The sequence below is a fragment of the Coptis chinensis genome, chromosome 9 (genome assembly GCF_015680905.1).
Source record: "Coptis chinensis isolate HL-2020 chromosome 9, ASM1568090v1, whole genome shotgun sequence".
Lineage (NCBI taxonomy): Eukaryota > Viridiplantae > Streptophyta > Magnoliopsida > Ranunculales > Ranunculaceae > Coptis > Coptis chinensis.
In genome coordinates this window covers 62,179,493-62,203,166 of record NC_141464.1, presented here as the reverse complement: position 1 = coordinate 62,203,166, position 23,674 = coordinate 62,179,493, and the positions used below count along the sequence as shown (strand labels likewise).

Here is a 23,674-nt window from a genome sequence, read left to right as displayed (position 1 = left end):
ATTTGTTTTTCAGCAAGAAAAGACATGGAAGGATGGGCTGAAATGGGGTTTGCATCTTGGATTTATTTTCAGTGGAGAGATCAAATACATCGCATTTAAGAACTAACAACAGGCAAAGCAACACCGTCCACAAGCTCCAGTTACATCTGTTATCAGGAACCAAAACAAGGAAAGGGGTAACATACTGTTGAAGAAAGGCAAGGAAGGATAAGATGTCATCCGAGTAATGATGCCAACCACCATCTATGACTATTCATGGTGGGAGGTGATTGTAATTGGAAAATCTACGTGGAAGATAACAAACCTTCTCACATAAGCTTCCAAAAAAAGGTCATGTTTCTGCTAGATCATTAGAGTCAGGTGAAGGCAATGGGGCAGCAGGAGTAGCGGGGACAACTAATGTGGCACATTTTTGCTTACGAAGAAATGGGCCTCAACCCCCTCAATCCAATCCGGTTATGTGTAAACTCCTCAGTCACGAACATATCCGTAGAACATCCCTATTATTTAGGCCTTGCCAAATAAACTCCTTGTTTTCCAAATTGTAAGCAATTTGAGGTCACTACAACAGAGCATGGTTTTAGCAGCGCCATACCCCATCGCTAAAAGTGTCTTTGAGCGTGGCAAAAGATCTGTCGCAACGCACCAGATGGCATTGCTAAAAAGTGTCTCAAATACTCAAATGCAACGCCAAAGGTAGCATGGCAAATCTTCCTAGTTTGTTGCGACGCCTGAGGGTGTTGCTAATACACTAATTCCGTTGCTACTTCATTTATTAAAATTAAATTAATTGCAAATTTTTTTCAAACTATTTGCAGCGCATGGTGTCGCAAAAGAAAGCTTGTAACAACTAGGATGGCGTTGCAAAAGTGATACATTTAGCTACACAACTAGGCGTCGCAAAAGGCAACATTTTGCAACACTATTTCCGTTGCGGAAAGTTTAAATATTGGCTATATAGTGTAGGAAGTTTAAATATTTAGCTGAACATTTGGCGTGGCAAAAGACGTCCAAAAATTTAGCCACACACCAAGCGTGGCAAAAGATGTCTACGTTACTGTAGAATCAAAGCTTTTAGCTACACTAAAATTGTTGCGAATGATATGAACTCCTGTGCTTTATTTGGGACGCATTTAGCATTGTAAATAGTGCAATTCATACATGTACCTGTACATTTCCATTTACATAATCCTACCCAAAACAATTTTTATAGAACACAGTAACCCTATAACAATTCACCACAAATCATAACAAAATGAATTTCATTACTAAACCATTCAATACAAAAGATCTTAAAGAATTCACATAACTATTTTTTGCGAAAAAACATCACCTAACATAATCTTAACAATGTTGAACTAAATTTAGACGAATTATTCAAAACTAAAATTCTACAAATAATGTTTATAACATGCTAATTTGAGTAGCATCCACTCGGAGCTTCTTCTTGATTCTACTACTTCTGGCGACCACTCAACTAATCTGGCACAACAAATTTTAAAAAAAAAAATCACATAAGTAAATTTATTAAAACATTAATAAACCTAATATATACTCAAGTTGGCAATGGATGTTAAACTATGCACCTCCTATATGCATAAATTGGTGCCCATGGCCAAAAGCTTATAAAGAACTTATCAAAGTTATAACTCGATCACATTCATGAAGGTACAAATCAAATAAGAAGACAAAAATAGCCAAAAACTAATAGATTTTGAACTAAATTGTACATGTAAATGCCAAACCATTAAAAAACCTCGTGTCATAAAGTTATCACCAATGAAACAATAAAATAAGCAAGGCTAAACATCAAGTAAATCAAGCAAACAAGCTCAACTACAAAAAAACAGCCCCAACAGGATGGCGAGTCAGATGTAAAGGTATCGACCAACCTATAATGAGATTTTTAACCCCCTGCCTATGATTTAGGAGTCAAGAAGTCCTGCCTTCGGCTATTCCTTCTATCCCTTGCTACTGTTTAACAGGCCGGAGTGGAATATCCTTTGTCCTAACCTTTATCCTTCGACCATTCCTTCTATCCTTTGCTACTATTTAATAGGGGGGCTCGGGGAAAGAACCTAAGCACAAAAAACAAGCACTACCGCAAAAGGAACAAGGGTGAGATGGATAGGCTAGGATCGGGGAAGGTTGGAAGCTCAACCATCAACAAAAATGCTCGAGGGAAGGGTTGGGCTCTAGAATAGCGTTTAAGCCGTACGTGTTGAACCAACTCTTTTAAGGTAACATATGAAACCGATCAAGTGTAGGAATTAGTGCTGGAAATTGACCCTATCTTTCTTTCGGAAGGGAAAAAGTTGTTTGGCCGAACCACTATCTCTTGATTGATCTGATCATACGCTTGCTTTTCCCGCGTGCTAGTTCTCTTGATATGTTTTCTACAACTATAGATCTGGAGCCAATCAGGTATGACCGCGTGTCAAACTGTGTCAGGCCGGAGACAGAAGGAATATTCAGCTGATTCCTTTCCAATGAGAACTAGACAGGCGTCCCATATGCTTTGGGAAGCCATTAGAAAGTGCAAAGTTGAGAAACATGACCGCACAAGAGGCTGCTGCTGCTGCTCGTGAAGTTTCAGATGCAGAAACTGCTATGGCTGAAGCAGAAGAGGCGGCAAAAGCTGATGCCACAGGAGGCTGCTGCTGCTGCTCATGCAGTTTCAGATGCAGAAACTGCTCCTGAAGTTGGCTTAAAGATCAGCCGATCATTAAAAGTTAGTTCCCTGCATGGACCCATTCTTACATTTGCACTTTCTATTTCATAGTTGATTTCCATCTTAGTTCTTTATCTGTAGACCATTTATATCAAAATTTACAACATATGTATACTTCCATCTGCCCAAAATGTCCAACAGAGTACAGTTACTCAAAAGTTATTTTAGTTTGCAAAATAACTTCTACTCTCAGACAGAAAATTAGATGATTTCTGGCAATCCTATCAAAGCTAAAAGTAAAGACCAAAAGTAAGCATCTCACTCTTACCAAGTGATGTCCTAGTGTACTTTCAGAAGAAAAATCGGTAGATATTACACAGTCATGTCCTCTATAACATCAAGTGTCCTTCCTCTAATGCAACACCACACTCATTGAGTGCTTGCTTTCTTAGCAGCTCAATGAGTTGTAGATTTAGAGATAAAGTAGTTAAAGATCCATATGGAGCTTTGTTGAATTGGAATAGGAATGATGGTGAAGAGAATCCTTGTTCTTGGTTTGGTATTGAGTGTTCAGATGGAAGAGTTGTTATCTTGTAAGTCTTTTTAAACATGTTTGTAAATAAGCTTATTTTGATTGAAGATCTTGTTTAGATATATGTTATACTACTACTAGTAAGAGTTGTTTAGATTGAAATATAGAATCTTTGCTATATGACTGAAAAAGAAAAAAAAAAAAGATTATATTCTGAATTTGATATAGAATCTGTTATATAACTAGATGTGGCAGTATATAAGAAATGAATTAAGCAGAAATTGCATTTTATCCAAGAAAAGAACGTAAGTCGGGTGGAAGCCTGAAAAAGCTAATTCTTAGAGGTTTCACATATTTTGCTAAACCATAAATGTTGTTAGAATTTGTGTTTGATGCAGTATCTGAAATGTATTACAGTAGTTAAGGTGACATAGAGGTGGTACAAGAGATTGTTGTGGTTTCAATGTCTTTTCTTGTTGTTGCATGTTGGTGTGAACAAGAATTTGTGTTTTGATTGATCCTAAAGTCGAATTTCTATTACTACAGGAACTTGAAGGATCTTTGTCTCGAAGGAACTATATCACCTAAACTTAGGAACCTTACTCGTGTTAAGTCCATGTAAGCACATATTCTTCACTCTCAAAGTAATAATGCTTTCATAGTTTTAGTATCTCAGTGTTCCTGAGATGTTGTGTGCAGTCAGTCTGCCCATCAGTGGCATCCAGGACAGTGCTATCGTAGTTTAGTTTCTTGGTCGGACTTTAGTATTATCAATGTTACTTCGGTACCCACCAAGAATGCTAGTGAGAGAAGACCAATGTATTTATGCTCACCAAGATGTTTTGCTCTTCTTATATTGATGTTGATGTTAATACTTATGCTTTTAATGCAGTGTTTTGCGCAATAACTCTTTCTCTGGAGCTATCCCTGAAGAGATCAAAGATCTGGAGGATCTAGAGGTACTGGACTTGGGATACAATAACTTCAGCGGTCCACTTCCAGTAGACCTAGGCAGCAATCTTTCTTTGACGATACTGTGAGCATTTGGATTTTAACTTTTGAGTTCTGATAAACTTCTCCTAGGTATTCAATAATTGTTATACTTATTTAACTCAACGTCTATTTTGTGTAATGCAGACTACTTGACAACAACGAGTTTTCACGAGGCATTTCGATCTCCTGAACTAAACGAGCTCTGGAAGCTCTCTGAAATTCAAGTAGATGAGAAGGATTTATCCACTTCCGTTCACGGGAAATCTTGCAACAGCCGATCCATTTCACAGTAAGCCTAGTTAATGTGGACACATTTTCAGTATATTGCTTTTTAAGTTAGCATGATTATTATCAATCAACCACTCTAAAAATCAAAAAGGAATGAAAAGAAATATATATGAAGTACAACCACTAGGGCCTTGACCAACTGAGCTGCTGGACACTTACAAAACATCATGGTTTGTCCTGGTATATAACTCTTGTTAGGATATATGATCTTGTTTTTCATCCCCTCATAACAGTATTTCTTACAGAAGCATATTTATATGTATTAATTAGCGAAAATGTAGTCGCAAGTGGTTTAATATTCTCCAAGTTCACTTCTTTAAAAGTGTGCGTGTTTGAGTCTGCAGGAATATTGTTGAAGCTAGAGATGTAGCAGATCGGAAGTTGTTGCAAGTGGAAGATTCCTCTGTTACTCGAAAGGCCAAAGACAAAAAGAAAGCACTAGTGTGGACTACATCACCTTCACCATCACCATTTAGTTCTCCATCTACTTTTCGTTGCTTAATTAGTTTCAACTTTTTGTACATGAAAGTGAAATGTATATTTCTTCAGTGGAAATTTGTCTATAACAACCTTTCTTATGTTAGTGTACTGCAAGGATGGTATTTTGTGGGATTGCAGGTTTTTTTTTGTGGTGGTGCAATTAGTTTTGATATTTTAAAAAAAAATTAATTAATTAAATTATATCGGTTACAGAACAACCGATATGATAATATTTCCCAAAACCGATATAAGAAATATTTTTTATATTGGTTTTTCTATTAGTTATATCAATTTTTCAACAATTTATGATATAAATAAATTGAATATTACATCACTTAAAGATTAACCGATTTGAAAAGAGACACTTATTATATCGGTTACGTTTACCTATTATATCGGGGTACTTATATCGGTTTGAAATTGATTGAAAAACCGATATGATAAGTCTATTATATCACTTTTTAGCCGATATAAAATCCCTTTCTTTAGTAGTGTTAGAAGAACAAAACTGAGAGGACAGATGATCCTACAAGCATCAAATTGTCACGCCCCGAGACCCCAGCACACATCCCAAGAACGATGAGTGAATCTCGAGGCCGACACCATCACAATTCTACCGAAATTTCGGCAGAGTTTCCTTTGTTTAATCGACATTCGTAAACCCTAAAACCTGTCATAAACCTGGACATTTCATAATACCCTTCCAACAACCATATACATACAAAATCTTCACCCTATACACCATTGTGATGCCCATATACATATCCCAAAATGCTTATGATGAACTACACTCCAATACATCAAATAAATACATCAAAATGAGCGGAGCTCTATATATATACAACCAAAATGACTAGACTATCTCTATACAACTAAAAGTATGAACTTGACTCTGTCCTCGTCAAGCATAAGGAAATCCTCCCAAATCACCATAACCGTCATCACTAGGGTTATGAAAAACCTCCTCCTCCGCAAGAATCGCGTCGCGAAATGTTAAGTAGGATGAGCAAACAACTATGCCCAGTAGAAACACACATAGCCAATAAATAGTTACTTATAGAAAACATTTAAAACATGCAGGGTTTCCATAAAAGTATTCAAATATCGTGACTATATATATACATCACTAACTAGCAGAAATCATCTCGACATGCTTCATTGATATACAAAATATAGTTTTTCACAATCATCATACAACTATTGTGGCGGCGCATCCCTATTAGAATGGTGAGGGTACGACCGGTACTTTACCCCACCACCGCGGGCAAATCTCGGTTCAAGACTTTCCGGTGTGAACCATGCAATCGTGTTTTCCCCGATTTTACCGGGCAGGAGCTGAAATGCCGTTGTTGTGTTCGTACACACAAAATCCCCAAAGCTTTTAGGGCTCGGTGGGCCCGCGTGACCCGCGACCCCCATACGGCTGTCACCTAACTTACGGTGGTCAACCGTTCGACGACCTGCAGACCGGGATCCCGACACACATCCGAGTGGACTAAACTCTCAATCCTCGCGTCTAAACCTCATCGAGGTAGCATGTAACCCCACACAAGCTAATCACCATACAAATAAGTGACACGCATAAAGCATGGTTATCTAGAAAAGTAGAAAAGGAATTCCCGGACTACATCCAATGATGCATCCCTTTAAAGGTGGCCCACCACCTCGAAGGTGTACACCACGTTGGAATCCTAGAAGCGAATCTGCCCGTCTCGAATTGCGACCACAGTTCCTTCTTTATAGGAATTCACAATTCCTTTTCTAAATCCCCTCGTGATAAGCATAGTAATATCTATATATATACTCGTATTACCGATTGTTGTCAAATACTCTAGTTACATATTTAGTTTTTCTTTTAAAACTGTTGATTCTGTAGGTGTGAGTTCCTGGATTTCCCACTATCGAGTAAAAACAACCTATGACTCCCAAACGGGCCAGTCATAGTAAATAACAACCGATGATTCCCAAATGGCAAATCATCGTAAATAACACAACCATCCCGGGAACAATCCAGAACCTCCCACCTAGTTACAAACACCCGGGTAATCCTCACCCGCATACAAAATCCATCTCTCTGTCTCCTTACTGAGACAAGAGACGTGAACCCTTCCCAAAACCAGTTTTTCTCTTTTAACAAAGAAAACAAATCTCCGCTACCCCGATTTTACCAAATAAACCATTTCACACGAAAGCTATCTATATATACAGTTTATATCGAGGAAATACAATGCAAAACATGAATATCATATATACATGCATGGTTGATACACAACTATCTATTTCCTGTTTAAACAATTCAATCATGCATGAAAATAAGCAGACCATATATTGGTATGTAGGTTCCTACCTTAGCAAGCTCCTTCTCCTCAAGCCCACTTAACCAAATCGAGCCCGCTTAACCGAATCAACTCGAATTCACTCCTATACAGCATATACATATACGTCGGTTGTTAGAATTGATCGAGCAACGAGAAATTCTTAACTAGTGTAAGCCGAGAAGAAATCTCGACGTTAAGAATTGGGTTTCGGATAAATTTTCATCTAACTACCGTTAACAGAGCTACAGGCCATTTCTGGCACTATTACTCTGACAGGGCTCTATAGTCATTTACAGCCACTGTAAGACCGCACGTCAATGCCAATCATATCTATCAATCCCCCTAACTATTATGATTTTTCCCAACTCTAACTACAACAAATTCGACTCTTCAATTCACATTTAATCCAATACTACTAAGTGGGTGTTCTTTCTCACTCATTCGATACTCAACGTGATCTTAAACAAGTGTGAACTAGCATCAATGTTCTAAAATAGATTGAATATTTAAAATTCTTACCGAGTCAGCCGATCCCTCCTTAGTTTTCAGCTCCACCTCTATTCCACTCCACTCCAGCTCTTCCAAACTGCTACTGCCGACCTTCACCACCCCCAATACAATCAGTTACAATCAATACACCCCCCAATTCACTTAGTTTTCATTAATATATCACAAGTTATCGACATCGAGTTTAAACTATTTGATTGAGGTGAAAATAACTCACCTTTCACTTCGATTTCGCTTGGTACGCTCGAATTCACTAGCTTCTCCAACTGCTACTGCTGAAATACCACACCCCCGTTCAATATTTTCAGTAACACATCAATTCCATTGAAATGAGTTTAAACTAGTTGTTTGAAACAGATTAAACTCACCCGGCAGCGGCGGTACGACGAAATTCACTAACCTTTCACGAATCCCGACGCAAATCCAAGAATTTTCGAAGCTTCACACTTGATTTGAGTGCTACTAAGGATTGGGTGTTTGAATCTTGGGTTGAATCGATTGGATTTGGGCGATTTGGGATTTCTCTCTCCTAGGGTTTAGGAGGTGCGAAATTGGGGAAAAAGATGAAGTTGGGTGCGATTTTGGTTTTGGGCCTTTTTTTTTTTTTTTTTTTTTTTTTTTTTTTGCTATGTTTCATTAAGGCCCAAGCCCACCATGACTAAATTAGGCCTAATGTCATACTTAGACTCCTAACCACTAACGAATTTTGACTTAGCGTCGTAATTATTTTTCCGACCCATCCCGCTAAATTTAATCTTCTATATTCTATCTCACCGCAAGCTATAACAATGACCCACTCATACGTGTAAGCTGTTAACTCGTGCCAGCTTCGCACGTAGAAAACCGCTAACCGGCATTTTGTCAAATTTTCGCATATGGGTCGCTTACCTAACGTGACTTATGAGTCGGAGTTAAGTTTCAGTAAGTTACGTACGTTTGAAATATAAACCCGACGACCAATTTACATAAATGACCCTAGATTTAATATGAAATTTACAAAAATACCCTTAACGAGAATTTGAGCCTTTACACAAATGCTTGTATCATCAGCTCAAAAGAAAAAAAAATCCATCAAGTATGATACAGAATAACAGAATTACAAATACTAAAACTTAGGTTTGCCTAAAAAATACGAGCAAGACGATTCCGTTACATGGTATGTGACAATGAAAACCAATGAACAATTTTCTACACCAATAACCTGGCATACTTGAAGTAAAATGAATTTAACGAATATAAAGTAAAGAGAATCAAACAAAGAATTCAATAATGAAAAACCAAACACCCAACGAAATAATCATACAACAAAACAAAGACAAAAAATCAATCATACTCATAAATTAACAAAAATATTACAAAGAAATTTATTAGAACCTGAAATACTGTAGGAATTGTGTATAGAAACTAACAGTGGAGAGAACCTCAATTCCTGTAGATAGACACTAAAAAAAGGTAAATAAATTACAACTAGGGGATAAGAGAGAATGGAGTATATATGAAATAGAATAAACCATTACCAAATATTCGAGTTTGAAGTAATAACCCAAAAACACAAAACCAAAAATCATAATTTGATGTATATAAGTCAGGATATTTTCTAAATTTAAAGGACGTACTAGTCGAGAATCAGTAACCAAAGAAGCTTTGACGTTGTTGATTCACCAGATTTAAGATAAAACAAGACCAATGGTCTAAGATTAATGGACGAAATTAGTAAGAAAAAAATAGAAAGAAAAAAACGATGATGAAAAAAATGGCTTTTAGCAATTTGAAGAAGAGATTATCTTAAAAATCCTCACTTACAACTTTTGTGGTACACTCAGCCTCCTCAGTCGATGAGGAATGGTTTTTTTTTTTTTTTTTTATCCTTTTTTTATGAGTAGCGGTAGTTTCTTTTCTAGGGTTTCTTTTGGTTTCCCAAATTGTTAGCGCAAGGTGACCGCCAAAACAATTCCCAACTAAAATCATCCCGCCCAATACCCTTACATGACACCAATAGGGCTGCAATTACAATCGTATAGAAAAAAAGAAATTGGGTGAAAAAAAGAAATTGTAATATTAAATTTATTAAAGACGCCAAGGGCGTTGCCAAAGGCAAAATACTTTTTGGCGGCCACTACGTCATAGCTGGTGCTCAATTTTTTCATTAAAAATGAAATTTCACTTAAACAATAATTTTAAACAAATGTTTTTGCAACGCCAGCTAGCGTCACACCAGTTATATCCCAATCAGGTGGTACTAACAAGACGGAAACGTTTGACCAGCGCCATTAGGCGTTGCAAATGCTATGCTTTACCAACGAAAAGTAGGCACTGTAAAAGGGTGTGTTACAACAGATCCCTTCTGTTGTAGTGGGTCTAATTTTTATCCCCTAAAATTTTTGGTTTCCTATTATACCATTTTCATTAAATCAAGATCCTTCGAAGAAGAACTATCTTTTCCAATAAAGCAGTGAAGATTCTTTGTTATACTAAAATAAGAACACCGATTTCTTGTGATAGAAAATGGGTTCATGGATAACCATATTTTATAGGTACAAATTTGAGTGGTATATATTCAAGGTGGGGGAGAAGTTGAATATGCTCATTGCGTATTTGTGGAAATGCCTAAGAGGAAAATAATTGCATGAACCACAATCAAGAAGCCAATAAAAATATGAAACAAGAAAATGAATGAAAGCAGTGGTGTTGTAAGAGGAAAATAAAAAACGCAAGCCGCAATTGAACTAGCAATTAGCACTTTATCAAAATTTTAAATCTGAACAAGTATGACTTCTGATTTTTCTTGTGAAAATTTATATTTACATAGTTGGTTAACATGTTTTTTTTTTACATATGAAAACTGTCATTTGCATAATAGTTTTTGAAACTGAACATGTCTGTAAATATAAGATAACGTATGAAAGTTTATATTTTCATAGTAGTTAACCTATGCAATTCTATATTTACATATGAAAACATATATTTTCATACTAGTTAAACTAATAAAGTTATATTTACATATGAAAATTTATATTTTCATACTAGTTTAAACTATACAAATTTGTATGTACATGTGAATATTTTGTTCTAGAAAATGGCTACTGAAAAGATCAGAAGATTAACAATAATACTTTCTTCCTTTCTTCTAATTTTTTTTCGACATTTGACTGCATTTATTTTCATACACAAAGATGAATAACAGATACAACTCATGTATTATGCAAAGTACAAATACTATACAAATCTAATAATGCAGAGTAAAATTTAAGAACGCAGAATAAAAATACTATGCAAAATTAAGAATGCAAAGTACAAATACTGTGCAAAGTTAAGAATGTAGAGTAAAATTATCACCACACATTACACAAACATGAAAAAGCAAATAAAAAATACTACGCAAATTTAAGAATGCAGAGTAAAAACAACTACGAATATATAAAAATGCATAGTAAAACTACTACATACACAAACATAAAATTCTAAACTTGAAATTGCAAAACTCTAAAAACTTGAATTGATTTTAACAAGATTTCGTTTGTTCGTAGTTTTTGGAGCAGCCACATTCTCAATTTCATCTCCATCTCTTCTAGAACTTAAATGTTTGATTTTTTTTTGTTGGATTTTCAGCTTTTTCAAAATTGTAGAGTTTTATTTTTTTTTATTTTGTTGCTTTCATTTTTTTTTTTTTTTTTTTGATGAGAAAATAGAAAATTTATTCGTGTACTATGAGAATTTGCAGTAGAAGATGCTTCAGATCTAAAAAGCTAGCCTGAGAGATGGAAGCGATAAGAAAGTGTGGTGAGAAAATAGAAAGTTAACGAGTCTATTTACGTCGGGGTATTTTGGGCAGTTTTTTATTTTCTTTAAAACAGGGAGGTTTTGAGGTGAGAAAATATTTAAGGGAGGTTTAACGTACCAGTTTATGTAGCAGGGAGATTAAACCCAAATCCTGTTTTGCTTACTGCCCTTCATCTCTCAATTTTTGCATTTCATCTAATTTTATTTTATTTTATTTTTGTGTTTTGTCAAACCTCGATCTGTATTAATCTAAAATATGTTACATATTAATTTTCTCCACCCCAATTTTCTCCCCCGTGCCGTTTAATAGTATATATAACATGAGCATAACTATGTGTTTCCTTTAGCTTCAGTCAGTTTCTTTGTTGCTGCATTTCGCTTGTTTGACTTGATTTAGAAATATTGTACTTGAAAGTTCAATGAGGAAATAGTTGCTCTTAAACAAACTCTTTGGCATGTGAATGCCAGACAAAATTGGATCGAAGTCGAGGAATATAGTTGTTAGCCGCAAAGATATATTCCTATATAGGTGAGAACATAAATATTTGGAATGATTCAGGGTGTACGGAGCTATGGAGACCGAATGAGCTGCTGCTGATCATCATGGGGCTAATAAGAGTGGCTGTCTGGGGAGCACCCACCATTTGTGTTACGGTACAACGAAAAATCTACTTTTAAGTTCTAATGATAAAAAAAATTGATCTTGGATGTACGTGTATTGGAAAAACAGTAATGATACACAGATCAACTAATTTGACCTTTAACCGACTTACTAATAGTAGGGTTAACTAGTATTACCCCTAGACGAGCCAATTAGGATTTCCTTTCCACTAAATAGAAGGGTCTTCTCCTAAACACACTGTCAATTTGAATTGACCATTAAATTTCAAGTTAAACAATTGAAAATTACACAAATATCTTCATTATTTTCAAAAAACAAATATTCAATTTTAATTAGGTAGGGACAATTGTATCATTTTCAGCCATTTGACTTAAAAATTAACAGTCAAACGAAATTGACCATGTGTTTGGTGGGAAGGACTCTAATTTTCCATATAGTGGGAGAAATCCTAATTGGCTCATCTAGTGGGAATAATACTACTTAACCATTAACCATTAATATATATAGAGATACATGTCTATGCACTACAAAAAAAAGGACTTTTAGTCTCGCTTTTTATTTGAGGCTTTGTGTCGCTTTTTAGATAAAGTGACACAATATGGCCTAATGTGTCGCTTTAGAAGTGGAGGAGGTATGTTGTGTCACTTTTATAAATCTTGTGTCACTTTTCTAAAAAGTGACACAATAAAATACTTTATGTGTCAGTTATAAATTAATTGAGACCTAAATGTTCAGTATGGTTTTCCCACTAAATGAAAAGTGACACGAGATTTTTATCATTCTTCTTCTTTTGGTATACTGGGAAAAAACCGACACCAGAAAAGCTTCGCGAATTGGAAGTGAAAAAAATTTGAGTCTAGCGCCCCCAGAAAAAACAAAAAATCGAAACCCAAAAATCTTAGGGCACAAACAGTTCTCAAAGAGCCCATGCTCTCTCAATCTCTCCAACGCACACACACTCTCTCTCTCAAACTATTTGTAGGCCAAGAAAGAGAGTATTTTGGGGTTTTGAAGCTCGAATCAGCTCAAAGATCCGATTTTTAACAATGGGAGCTTCAGGGAAATGGCTAAAATCAGCAGTTGGCATGAAAAAACCGGAACAATATGACCAAGTAAGCTAAAAAAACTTAATTTTTGGTTGATTTCTACTTGTTTTTTATTGTTTACTAAGTTTTGAGGTTTGGGTATTGTGTTTTTTGTAGGAGAAGGTTAGTGGTAATAAGAATACGAAGTGGAAACTATGGAGAAGCTCTTAAAAAGATTTGAGTTCAGGTTGGAAAGGGTTTTCTAAAGTAAGTCATCATAGAGCTACTTCAGAGACTTCTTAGTGTTCTTCAATGGATGATGCTTTTAATGTTGATGTTGCTACTGGAGTTCGTGCTCCACCTAAAAGTTTCAAGGTTGAGGCAATAATGAGCTGATATTCGTATGTGTTTCTTTTGTTTTACTATTTTCTTATATTTTTTTGTTAGTTTAAACTTGTTTTTTCAGATTGATGGATGGTTAGATTTTGATGGAATATATGTTGTTGAGGTACTATTATTGATGTTGGTTTTCTGTTATGATGAAGTGTTCACTTATTGTGAGAAAGTGAACACTCTTGTGGTCAATTGAACAAAGTGAAAATCTCAACCAGTTAAGGTGTTTAGGCAGAGCAAAATTCTTTAACATCTAAGTTTTATCAAGAACAATCGCCATTATTGATGTTGAAAATTTATTTCTACACTTATTTTGTAATTTTAATTGCTTATTGTTATGAACTAAACTTTGTTTGTGGATAACTTTTGATGTGAGTTTCATTATGAATGATTTTTTTTGCGTGATATACACATTTACGTTCTTTAGTTGTAGAAGTTTATGATATTATGGAAGAAATTGTGAAATAGGATCATTTAGTTGGAATAGATATTTAATGTTTGGTAGAGACAGTGAGAAGTTCGGCCATCGTCTCATTCCATTACTGAACTCGACATTGGGTATATTCCTTTGGGAACACATGACGATAAGGAAGCATGCAAAGTTCATGCTTTGATGGAGGAGCAACTATACACACTTTCCATTCCTATAGAAACACCCTAATTAATAGTAAGAGCTGCTACGTAACTTGATTATAATCTTGAAAGATTGGATACGTAGGCAACCTTAGTTGAAGGTGCAACCGTTATAGTATATATATTATATTTTTAGTTTGTACACTGATATATGTGTGATGGTTGCCATATCTGTGTATAAATTTGTGTCTTACGTGTGAGTCAAGAAACTGTATGCCTCTACTTAAACGAGAAACTATCCCACGAGTCTCGGAAAGTATAAGGAACTACTCGTCTTAATGTAAGTAGGGGTTAAATATTATTGTTGTATTCTTTTGAACTGTTTAAACTAAACTGTGGTCATGTAGTAATATATTTATATGTGATGATGATCATGTTCGGATTTTGTGCAAATTTAATATTTATTTGGTGGTGGTGTTACCTCGGGAACTCAGGGGTTCCGAAGAGGATATAAAAATTGAAATGGATGAAACTTGTATTGTTTATTGATAAATGGGTATTGTAAGTATACCTTGAAAAGGCTTGAAATGGTATCGGTATATATATTGGCTTCATTTTATTTTGTTGTGATATGATTATTTGGTTCATTGAGAATTTTAATTATTGGTAGATTGCTTAATGGCATGTTATAAATTGTGGACTTTTCTTTCGTGAACTTTTATATACCTTATAAAGATAAATTTGCATGGTGTGTGTTGTCCCTAGTCCTCCACGACTGTCCTCCATGACTCTTGGTTTTGTTATTTTATATTTATTTTGGGTTTGGCATTAATGAAAATGCAGGATAAAATTCCTTGTTAAGTTTAAGGTGTTAGAAAAATTCCTTGGCTGATTATTCAGGTGGATAAGTATAGCCCATGTTAGCCCAAAGAGTGGCGCTGTTTTAATCCTCGACCTCAAGAGTGGCGAGAGATATGATATATAGCACGCAAACGCATAAATCTAGCTTTCTTAGTGTTCTGTGGGCCTGAGTCGATATTCCGATTGCCTGTTACTGAGAGCGGAGACTAGTTATGCGAGGAAGATGGATATATGTGTCAGTCACAATAGTGTGTAAAGGTGATTATTGTGGTCGTGGCTAGGGATATTTGTGTGTTATATTATAATGATTTTAGACTATGTAGGTAAGTTTGAATTATTATGTATGCTAGCTAGTTTTACTTGCTTAAAACATTCTTTGCAGGATGGTGAACATACTAACCTTCTTACAGGGGTGGATTATCATATAACAATTTTGCACAAGGTAAATTTATTTGATTTGTTGGTTAATTTTGCTAAAAGGACACCTAACACTGTATAGAGGAACTAACAGTCCTAATGTAAATTATACAACATTTTTAGTAGATTTTAGATGTACTAGAGAAACTAATGCCTTCCGAGGGAAGGAACTAAATTGTCTCGAGGCGTAAGGGTTACTTAACTGTTCTGGCATTCGTTGAGACGGTTAAGTAGCTGGGTTAAGCAATGATATTTATATTATTATGATTTTTAGGTTATGATAGGATTTAAGCTTATGAAATGTTGAAAATACAGTGAAGACCCTGTCAAAATTTTTGTAGGATTTTATGTCTTTGTATAGTTTGGGTTTTGCTTGGTTGGTCTGTATCACGTCCTGAGTTTTGTAATGACTGTAGAGGCCACGTGTCTTTGATATTCAGTCATCATAAAATTTGGGGTGTGACACTTCTCTAATTGGAATGAAGTACATTATACAACATTGTATTCTCCTGAAGCTTTCATTAGCTAATGAGTTCGTCTTTCATGTGCAGAGGACTCATGCAATTAGGCAAGAGGACTGGTGCAATTAGGCAAGAGCTGACAAAGCTGAAGAAGGCAAAGTGCATAAGACTATGGGCATTCAGTTATTTTGGCCTTTATAAGTTGTGCCTCAGGTACTTTATTATTGCTTTCATCATGTGAAAGAACTAGATATCAAGAAAGGCAATCCGTGTTAATTTGGGTAAACTCCCCCTCCGAGAGTACTAAGATTTTAAGTTTTCACTTCTTTGGTTTAGGAATTTGCTATTGTGCCTGAGATGTCGCATGTTTTGGTTATGTACTGAGATGATTAATGGTTGCACTTTTTTTTTTCCAGTAATATTGGTTATTGATATTATTGATACATAGTCATATTGTTATTATTTTGTAGGTGTATGAAGAACTTGAATGGAGACGGAATGCCTTTTGTTAGGTGAATCTACTTTAGGTTAAGATGATTTTGGCTTGTTAGGGATTTTCAGAAATTGTTTTGGGTATAACTTGTCTTTTTTTAGATGCCTTTGTCAAGGTTTTGGATTATGTCATGACACTTTGGTTACGAAGGTCACCACTGTCTAGGTTTATGGATGAATTTAAATTGACTATGAATTGTATAGATGGTTTGTTTCAGTCAACGAGCAAAAGTGCATTGCTTGAATTGAACAGTGATGAATTTCCAATTAATGAAATGATTTTTTTTATTGTTGCTACCTTAAATTGTTTTGCATTTTTTGTAAGGCAGATTTAGTGATAATATTATGTAGATTATGCTCACTATGTTTGCAAATGATCCATATTGTATGTTTGCAAGTGATCCATATTGCAGCAGATTATTAATAAATAGTAATAATAAATATATTACAATTTTAGTTTTAAAAAAAATTGATGTTATCTCGCTTCTATGAAAATCGTCACAACTACTGACTAGATTGTGTCACTTCTTGGCCCGGAAATACCTATTAAATCATTGCTACTAAAAAGAGACACACAAAGTTCTCTTCTAGTGATGCTTTAAAGCTATTTCAGTGTCGCTTTTTTGGATAAAGTGACACAACTAACCAACTTTTTGTGTCCCTTTGTAAACAGAAACTGACACAACAAATACATTTCTTGAGACGCTTTTGCGAACTTTTAGTGACGCCGGCAGATAAGACGCTTTTATCTTAATCAGAAAAGTGACACAAATCACTTTTTAAGACACTTTAAAAGTGACTCATTAAGTCCTTTTTTTTGTAGTGATGTGTATTGGCAATGCAAACCAATATTATCCAAATAGTAAATAGCAATAGTAAGTCTAAAAAATAAGTATGTATAGCACTACTCAACAAACTGATATTTTTATTTCTATATACATATACATATTTGGTTGTCATAGTAATTGAGATTTGAGACTGTTTAGATATCATTTAGTCTCAATCTTCAATTAGTATTGCTGCCGCATTCACATGACATTCTTTCCCTCTAAGACTTTGGTATTGTTTCTGCGATGATGACAATGTGTTCTATGACTGTTTATGAATTTGGCCCAAGGTCTCCATGTTTTTCATCTCCAAACAAAAACGGCTACTAAAAATGTGTACCATGTTTTAGTGGTAGTGTCTCCTCTCAAAAACGGCTACTTAATGTGTACCATGTTTTAGTGGTAGGGTCTCTCTCAAAAACGGCTACTTAATGTGTACCATGTTTTAGTGGTATGGTCTCTCTCTCTTGCGCTCTCTCTCTCTTAAAACAAAACTGAAAAAATAGATAAACTTTTGTTTTGAATATTTTGTGGTGGGCGAGTGTTTTTTGTGGATTGGATAACAAAAGCCAAATACAAGTGTTTTTTCTCTTGTATTGACTTTTTGAATATCTAAATATTCAAACCTTCCCACAAAAAATAAACATGTCATACCATATGCAGCTTCGAATTTAGAAACCTTTTAAACTCCCTTAGTTTTGGTCAACGTGATGAAAATATGGGATGGTTTGCGTTGGTATGTAAGTATATATTACATGGAGTCCTTTTTTTTATTTGGCTAAATGAGCATCGTGTGTGTAAATGTATGTGGAAGGAGTTACAAAGGTTTATTAATATTACATTACATGGAGCTACTTAATGCAATTATCTGAAAAAACTTCTTATTCTACTCGAGTAGTTCCAAATAACATGCTTTCTAACTTTCGAAGACCCCCTTTTCTAGATTTGTAGAACGCAAATCTTTGGTTCTGTAGACGAATAAGTAGCATTTAGCAGTAAAGCACTTAATTTGCCCATCTGATTCAAAGAATGTCGAATAGAAAAGGTGGACTTCGTAATAAAGAACCAGACAAATTAACCATCAGATATTTATGGTGGTTAAGTAACAACAGCCTGAAAACAGCTGAAAATTAAACCATGTGAAAGATTCTGTGAGAAATGGTGATTGTTCTAGCAATCTAGACGATTGATTTCTAAAACAGCCTATAGCAATTCAGCCTACAGCTAAGTGGCAACCGCCGCAGCACTTAAACTGGCATCATTTTAGCCTTCATTCCCTCTGCAAATACCCTGCTATGATTCATGACATCTATCTGTACTTCCGTATCCGTCATGACATCACTTTATCAGCACAATTCCACTAAGACGATTTTTGCGAATGCTAAATGGCCGAATGCAACTATGCAAGGCTTGTCCCTTGAGTCATTTTATAATTTTATAGTTAATACTAATTCCTTGTCTCTCTGTCCTAAGTGTCGCTGCTTCATATTTTACTGTCAATTTATAGTGGGATGAAGAGATGAACCAATAGCGAAGGTAAACGATATTTGACAAGTTAAAGCATGTTTAAAAGGGAGAAAAGAACAGTTTACAAGGTTAACGTTGCATCAAAGAGCAGATTTTTAGTGGACTATACGGATCCAAAGACACTAAGACAGCCCTCAACAGAATGTAGAAGTTAATCTAGGGTAACCGGAATTAGCTCTACAAGAAGGAACTCAAGTTTAAGTATCACGTACGGAGACGATCTTACACGTGGGACTTACATTTGTGTGTAAATCTCGAGGCATTATATAAGCGGTTGTGATATATTTTGGATAGCTGGACAGCAAAACCGGACTCTTTTAGGAACTGAGTTTATGCTGTCCCAAAGTTTGCTGTCCAGCTATCCAAAATAGATCACAACCGCTTATATAATGCCTCGAGATCTACACACAAATATCCGTGTGTATTTCACTGCAAACCGACGGTACACACTGAGTTTGGACAGCTAGGACACAGTATTTTAAGATAGCAAAACTGGACACTTTAGGAACTGAATTATGCTGTCCCAAAGTTTGCTGTCAAGCTATCCAAAATAGATCACAACCGCTTATATAATGCCTCGAGATTTACACACAAATGTCCGTGTGTATTTCAATGCAAACGACCGTACACACCGAGTCTGGACAGCTAGGACACAGTATTTTAGGACAGGAAAACCCGACTCTTTAGGAATTGAGCTATGCTTTCCCAAAGTTTGTTGTCCAGCTATCCAAAATAGATCACAACCACTTATATAATGCCTCGAGATTTACACACAAATGTCCGTGTGTATTTCAATGCAAACCGATGATACACATTGAGTCTAGACAGCTAGGACACAGTATTTTAGGACAGCAAAAGATCACAACTGCTTATATAATGCCTCAAGATTTACACACAAATGTACATTCATGTGTATTTCAGTGCAAACCGATGGTACACACTGAGTCTGGACAACTAGGACACAGTATTTTAAGACAGCAAAACCGGACTCTTTAGGAACTGAGTTATGCTGTCCCAAAGTTTGTTATCCAGCTATCCAAAATAGATCACAACCGCTTATATAATGCCTCGAGAGTTACACACAAATGTTCGTGTGTATTTCAATGCAAACCGACGATACACACTGAGTCTAGACAACTAGGACACAGTATTTTAGGACAACAAAACCGGACTCTTTAGGAACTGAGTTATGTTGTTCCAAAGTTTGCTGTCCAGCTATCTAAAATAGATCACAACCGCTTATATAATGCCTCGAGATTTACACACAAATGTCCGTGTGTATTTCAATGCAAACCGACGGTACACACTGAGTCTAGACAACTAGGACAGTATTTTAGGACGGCAAAACCGGACTCTTTAGGAACTGAGTTATGCTGTCCCAAAGTTTGCTGTCCAGATATCCAAAATAGATCACAACCCCTTATATAATGCCTCGAGATTTACACACAAATGTCTGTGTGTATTTCAATGAAAACCTACGGTACACACTGAGTCTGGACAGCTAGGACATAGTATTGTAGGACAGCAAAACCGGACTCCTTATTTAGGTATCCCTTTGCAGTTACTTAGCCAATTACATGCCCAGAACACAATTCATCTCTTTTGCTTATTGATGACTCAGTAGTTTCACCTGCATTTGTCAACCATGAAAATCACATGCCATATTTTCTTCTTTAAATCTTAATTTCTATGGCTAAGTGTTCCTTATGGCGATGCAAACGAGTACAATTAGTCAATTACCATTTGCATCAACTCCCTAGGTTGTTTTAATCTTCACAGTCAGAAAACTTACGAAGTTAAAAGTTAAAACACGCCAAGAATCAGTCGAATCTCGGTTTTTTTCGAGGTTGTAGGTTTATTATCATTCATAAAAATAGAGAACTTCAGTTATATCTCACTATTCTAATGCATTGTTTGAAATTAATTCCAAGCCACCAATTACCAAATTTCCTGGTGTTAATGTTTGATCAAACTAAGAAATTCTCCACACAATTGAAACCTAATAAATTTATCAATCAAAGTAGTATTCGTTAAACAATCATCAAACTTAATCCAAATTAAACATTTGAGATCGATGTTGCTGGTGCCTACTCACAGAAGATGGGTAAGTTATTGTATATATATAATTACTGGTGAAGGGAAAAGATCGAAGCACGATGGGTGTAAATGTGTAAGCTGATAATCCCAGTTAAAAAAGGTTTATTCTGGTTTTGCCCTGTTTAAGTTTTAATTACTTTTGGATTAGTGGCGTATTGGAATGCATTAAAATAGTTGCGCATTGTAGATTTGGTAAATTATTATTGGTTCTTCCAGGAGGGACCCTTTTCTATGGACGTATATGACTATTTAGCTTTGAAACTTGATAGTGACACAAACACTATTTCACAGATTGAAAACGCGGCTTCAGAAAGGATGGTTAGCTCATATAAATAGAAATGGAGTTAGTGAAGCAAGTCATTAAACATAAGAGAGAATAATCATCCAAAACTATGAGAAAGTTCCCAATCCCAGGATTCTCAGCTGACAAAACTGGACTAAAGAGGGGAGCATGGACTCCGGAAGTTGATTGGTGTGATTTTTCGAAGTTTACTGGTAAGAATCAACAGAAACACATGGTTCCCATCCCGCTTTATTTGTTTTCAAGTAAAACTAACTTTCAGACAAGCTAGATCAGAAATCAGAACTAGACCTTCGTGGTGATGATTAATTTCCATACATACCTTATACATAAATGTACGTAATGTGACCCGCCCGAACGTTTTCGATGTATATTTTGCTGTTAGTATTATGCGACTACTGCAAATCATTTTTGTAAGGGAAGGGCCTGATTATGCACTACTGCAAATTATTGTTTCCAGTTGCCTAGTTCTGTTGCAGTTCTTTCACACCACCAAATGAATTTTCTTTTCTCAGTTTGATTAGGTTAATCTGCTTATGTAGGGTTGTTTTTTATCAATAATTTATTTTCTTGGTAATAGAAACTCAAAATGTAGAGTACTGGTTAAGCTCGCTACATGCTATAATTAGTTAATTAAATGGCTGATAATCTTCTTACATTGAGCAGGCTTGTCAAGGGGTGGAAAGAGTTGCAAACTCCGACGGGTGAGTTACCCTCAGCTTAATATTAAGAGAGGAAACTACACCAGAGAAGAAGAGCAAATTGTGAGCAACTTGCATCAAATGCTTGGTAACAGGTATTCATATGTGCTGCTACAAACACTAGAACAGTACCAGATATTACATGAGAACTTTGATTCATGATTTTATAAGGGTACCCTTTTATAAAGATATATGTTTATCTCGGTTAAAGATAATTTATGTATCGATAAAACCCTAGAAATGACTTCAATTGAACATGTTTATTATATAATTACTTCAGCTTATTAGGACTTAGCATGGCTTATTGTAGGCGTATATAATGATCATATGTCGATCTGCTGATGACGAATTCTTTTCTATCCAGATGGTCTACAATTGCAGGAGGACTACCAAGTCGAATGGAGAATGAGATAAACATACATTGGCATTCTCCAACTAAGAAATGCGCTAAAATTAAGATGACTATGAAGGAAGCTAAAAGGGAACCTGTGTATTGGATAACACTCCAGGAGCCAGAACCAGTACATGCCCTACCACCTGTAATTCTAGAAAGCTCACCAATCGTCCCAATGTCACCAAAAAAGTTCGATTCTCTCTCTTTATCAACAGATGATTATGAAGTTGCAACCACTGAAAACCGGGTTCACTACGAAAATACCATATCAGCAGAAACAGTGTCAGACATTGATGGAAAGCTCTACACTACGTCTTTCCTCAGGGAAGACTGGTGCATACCGCAGGATACTACATCAATTTTGACACCGCGAGAGGAAATATGGAATCCCGTGGAAATTGAAATCCTCGCCGAGAGAAAGCCACTGCCCAATCCTTTGCTTTTTAATCCTCTTACTCCCCCCAATATTGAAAGCTCCTTTATCTTTGCAACGTCAAGACAAAGTTCCGAAGATGCCATAGTAAAAAATCAGCTTTCAGATGAAGGTGCAATATCATCAGACGCAGTTGTCACATTTGACGAAAATTTCTGGGTTCAACCTTCCTTTGTTCAGGACTCATACATGGTGGACGAACCATTGAGTGTGCACCAGCTTTCTCCACTTGAAGAAGCCTTATATCCATACGGACTGTAGAATGATTACATTTTTGCCATCTATAATGGCGTTTTTTTTTTGGCTAAAAGATAATTGTATTAGATAGCAAAAAGCAGTTTACATTTTGTGGGGCCTTGGGTAGACCACTCCAACATACATTTTGTTTTTAAAGAAGTAAATCTGAAATAAGTAGAGTGTTGATTCTCTACCCTATAAACAAAACCATTGCTTCTAGCCTTTTGCTAGGATCGTTCCTTTCTTTGCACACAAACCTGCTCTGAAATTTGCCTCCTTCCATGTGCTTGTTAGAATGGCATTTCCTAGTGTACTCTAAGTCATATTCATAATCATCACATATCCACAGTTTTCTTAGAGTGTGTGTTGGGGGTGGGGGTGGGTTAAGAAGCTCAAAGAGAATATTGATACATAATTACTTCTGATTAATGCACGCTAATATAAACTTAGCATTTTAGTTGCCTAAGCTAGTTGGCAATCAAAAAACAAACATATCAGCCTAAACCCCTACAGTGTTCAGCTATCCCTGAAAAATCGCAACAGCTAATGTCGTGCTTTGAGCTTGACGACCTGTATATCAATGCAAATTGACAGTTTATGCGGTTTCTGGATTTGCTAGACACATTACTTGGGGACAGCTAACCAATACTCCCCCAAGTGGTCTATTGGAGTTTAAACAAAAGAAGTCGTTAATCCGGACTTTCAAATAAACTTAAAAGTATAATTAAGACTTTGAAAACAACC

General features: G+C 35.8%; 2 protein-coding genes across 2 annotated transcripts; both read left to right on the top strand.

The window, feature by feature from the left end:
- The first annotated feature begins 3,130 nt into the window (after positions 1 to 3,130).
- On the top strand, positions 3,131 to 6,846 carry LOC147477218 (uncharacterized). The gene is made up of 6 exons (XM_086585938.1): positions 3,131 to 3,264; positions 3,750 to 3,821; positions 4,096 to 4,239; positions 4,829 to 4,925; positions 5,034 to 5,102; positions 6,841 to 6,846. The coding sequence occupies exons 1-6, from the start codon at positions 3,131 to 3,133 to the stop codon at positions 6,844 to 6,846; spliced, it is 522 nt and encodes a 173-aa protein (XP_086442064.1).
- Positions 6,847 to 21,212: 14,366 nt separating this feature from the next.
- On the top strand, positions 21,213 to 23,143 carry LOC147477217 (uncharacterized). The gene is made up of 3 exons (XM_086584659.1): positions 21,213 to 21,359; positions 21,832 to 21,961; positions 22,231 to 23,143. The coding sequence occupies exons 1-3, from the start codon at positions 21,257 to 21,259 to the stop codon at positions 22,952 to 22,954; spliced, it is 957 nt and encodes a 318-aa protein (XP_086440785.1). The 5' UTR covers positions 21,213 to 21,256; the 3' UTR covers positions 22,955 to 23,143.
- The last annotated feature ends 531 nt before the right edge of the window (positions 23,144 to 23,674 follow it).